At 44.2% G+C, this 3,953-nt stretch overlaps 1 protein-coding gene across 1 annotated transcript; it reads left to right on the top strand.

The window, feature by feature from the left end:
- Positions 1 to 418: 418 nt before the first annotated feature.
- On the top strand, positions 419 to 1,177 carry PHALS_13274 (NLP-like protein; the record flags this gene model as incomplete). Its single annotated transcript, XM_024729000.1, has 1 exon — positions 419 to 1,177. The coding sequence occupies one exon, from the start codon at positions 419 to 421 to the stop codon at positions 1,175 to 1,177; it is 759 nt and encodes a 252-aa protein (XP_024579421.1).
- Between the last annotated feature and the right edge of the window lie 2,776 nt (positions 1,178 to 3,953).

Raw genomic sequence — 3,953 nt, 5'->3', positions numbered from 1 at the left:
TGTCCGTAATCAGCATCCGTAATCATCCACATGCATTCAGCGGTGTAATTTTAACAGACACGTCCAGCCTCGTGTTAGTAATAACTATTGTAAGCACTGTGCAGAATAGAAAAGATGAAGCTTGGAAAAACGTACTATTGGGGTTCAGTATTGCAACACATTTGTAACGGCAATAATCTGAGGTCATCAGCCGATTGTTAAGCGTGTTTGGTCGTCAAAGTGAATTACGAACGGTATCTGTCGCTGCTGTGACCCGTGGGGGCAAAAACGATATCACACAAGGACACTTTACAGCATAGATCGCAAAGAATTTTGATCCCAAATCTGCGTGCTAGTATTACATCCATGCTGTTAACTGGATACATCGGATTAATTCAATTATTTTTTGACGCTCACTTTCAATTCTTGCTGGTCCAAGATGCATCTTTGGACATTAGCCGGATCTCTTCTAGCAGCTCTAGTTGCGTGTTCTGCTGGAAAAATAGACCACGACAAAATCAAACCTATTGAAGAACGCCAACCGGTCACCCTTACAGAAAGACTTGTTTTCAAGTTCAATCCATCGATGAAAATTCGAGAGGAATTGTGTGTCGATTATCCTGCTGTCGATGCAGATGGCAATTTCTCTGGTGGACTCAAGCCGACAAATGGAAATAGCGGATGCGAGAGACCTCCCATGGATAGTCAAGTGTACGTTCGGGTTCGGAAGTACGAGGAAATGTGGGCCATCGTGTATGTTTGGTACTTCCCGAAGCGCTTTCAATCTGGCTGGCCCAGTGCTCGTCATGACTGGGAGCAAGCAGTTGTATGGTTTGATGATCTCAAAGAAAATCCATATGTCGTTTCAGTAGCCACGTCCCGCGGTGGCAAGTACCTATTCTTTAACCCCAGCCACGAGACGACATATGGCCCGCCTCTTCATTTTTTTCCTAATTATTTTGGAGCTCCGACGTTAATCAGAGAATCATATCCTGTAAAGTGGAAGTTTTATAAAGAACATCCTCGCTATTACATAGTCATGTGGGAGCAACTCCCGGAACCAGCTCGTGCAGCTCTGAGCGATGACAAAAATTTTGGAGATGCGAAATGTCCAATCAGGGATGATAAAATTGATCACCACCTTGAAAAGGCCTATCTGACAGACGCAGAAAGAAAACAAGGAAAGCCATCTAAATAGTCCTTATGTGAATATTTCTTTCATTTGTCGATAATGTACCTCACTTTTTCCCCGTTTATTGTCGAAAGCTCAGAAAGTTGTGTGTAGCTATGATCATGTGATAACAATTCAGCCGATGTTGATTTGTTGGTAAAAGCTGAAGTGAAAAAGCATCTAATGCTCCTGTGTATTTGTCCTAGCATTGCCATAATTAAAGCAGTTTATTTTTGATGTACGATGCAAACCATGAAAAAGACAAGACTTGCTAATTAGTGATCTCTAAACACCGAATATAAAAGCTTTGTGGTCTGAGAGAGTTGGAGCCTTAATTATGAAAGGGTGGCCATCACATCATGACTGCTAGATAATTTTCCTTGGTTCATTGTTATGCACTTAGCCGATGATCCAGTGGTCATCAGTCTTCGAATGTAATGAAGATGACACCTTTTGCACATGCATAAGTTAATTAGTTCATCCGATAAATATAAAATTAAGAAACTAACTCAAATCTCGGATGGGCAAACATGTAGGCAACAATGACGATAAAAGTAGCCTCTTCAAGTGAAAAAATATTTCGACAAGTCGAGTTATGATAAATATACAAATCACTAAAGGTAGCTAATCTGTGTTCATTTTCTGAAGAAACACATGTAAAAGTTGTGCATGAAAAATCGGTAGCTGTAATATCGCTCTATAACTACGTCATATCAACAAAATTTTTTACGATTCCAGAGCTTCGAAGTACCATTATTTATGCAGAATTTCGAATTTCAACGTTAAATTACATTATCATGACTGCGGATACCACTTCATTTGATTGCAAAGGACTACAAAGATGATAGCCGAATCTCCTTACCGCTGGAAGACGTCATATTGTTATGTCATGATTTCATTCGAAGTGCATTTCACTTCAGTTGATTGTATTGACATTCGATCTTTGTTAGTCAAGCTGTTATATGAATTAATTCACATTGATAACAAACTTTTTGTCATCCAAAAATTCAGAACAACTTATCATATACAAATACACATTAACCACTTCAATCTTTTTGTGTATAAGCTTACATTTCACGGTCACAGACGTGCATACATGAATCACTAGCTCAGACGGAAAAAGAACGTGATGTCTATGAGAGTATGAACGATTTTGTATGTATGCTGAGCTTGTGTCTAAAAATCATGAATAAAAGTTTTGAGAGGACGTTGGAAAATGTGTGAAAAGAATGGTGCATAGATTTTCCTTAATATGCATAGTAAAATCTAAATACAGGTATAACTACTGGCTATCTAGCCTTCTTGTTTGGGTGTGGTCACACCATGCCCATCTCGCGTGACACACACCCCTGTTACCAGGGTGTGTGTAACCCGTTACACTCTCTCCCATTAGATTGAGAACATTTACAGTTCCAATCGATTATTGCCTTGCGTGTCCGCTAGACACTGCAACTTGGTTCGTTAGTACAAAACAACTTCCGTGCTCAATGAGCTCTGTGTGTCATGGACACTGAAGTCACCAAGTCTCGCTGGTTCTGCAAGCACACACGGGCAGAGCCTAGCTTCATTTCCCGCACACGGTTCCATATCGGACCGTGTCTCCGCGGCATCGAGAGACGTAAATCCTAGGCTTAATGAGCCCAAGCGTCGCGGTCCGCACACGCTAACGGTGATAAGTGACCTCGTTGGGGATGTAGAGGTGGTCGACTACGAGTGTCACACTCCTTTTCCCGAATGGAAACACGAGGAAGGCGAGCTGCGCCAGCGGCGTGAGACGAGCCCTGCTCGCGCCTTGCAGACCCCACGTCCGTTTTCTGACCTCTCATCACCTGAGGGACGTGGTGTGGTCACCAATGACCTCGATGAGGCACAGAAACGGCAGCTCGAAGCTCCCCGTAAGGTTGATGTGCGTCCATCCACGGTCAGTCATTGACCCTCGTGAGGAATATGGCGGATTCCACTGTTAAATTGAAGGACGTGGTAATCCGGCGGATTCCACTGTTAAATAGAAGGACGTGGTAATCCGATCGTTGCGCCTTCGAATCATCGGGCCTCCGACCGTTATGGAAGATGACCTTGCCGAACAGAAAGCTCTTCGAGCTCGTTTCTTGGTTTCACAAAAATTTCGCTAGAAGCTGATCGCACTCGTCTACGCGCACAACGAGGTGGCTCTCGTGTACCCGCAATGCGGACAATACGTATAGTTCTCGCCCCTGGCAAAAGCGCTACAGATGACGAAGCGCTGTTTGAGCGATGGGTACAACGTCACCTAAAACTTTGCTCAATGTATAACTTACAGTTGAGCGACAAGAAAAGGACGTGCTGATGGAGCGACACCTCCGATTTGAGTCTGCCAAACTCAAGGCACGCCATCGACTTCCTTCAGATTGTCACCCTGAGACGTATGGGTCAACCTAACTAACGCTCCCGCGATCTCGTGTCTGCGACCGCAAGAGCTCAGGACCACCGCTTGAGCTCAGCTCATGGCCCTTCTACTTCCCTGGCTATAACATTCTTTCTAGGAATCGGCGTCTGTGCCAGAATGGTGGCTGCGTTGAGCTTATTGTAAGCATGAATGATACGCCACTTGCCGTTCGGCTTGCGGACACAAAACGTGGATGATGAATGGGGAGACTTGCTCTCACTAACCATCCCTGCGTCGTGCTTCGAACGGAAAAATGTCATTGACGTCGCACTGCTCCTTGGGCAGGGGCAATTGACGTGTTACGCAGTATTTGGTTCCCTGAACCAGGTCGATCTCATGACGCACACATTGATTTAGAGGTAGGACCGAAGACGGGTA

This window comes from Plasmopara halstedii, assembly GCF_900000015.1.
Source record: "Plasmopara halstedii genome assembly, contig: Scaffold_658, whole genome shotgun sequence".
NCBI classification, from domain to species: domain Eukaryota; phylum Oomycota; class Peronosporomycetes; order Peronosporales; family Peronosporaceae; genus Plasmopara; species Plasmopara halstedii.
This window is presented reverse-complemented; position numbering and strand designations above follow the sequence as displayed.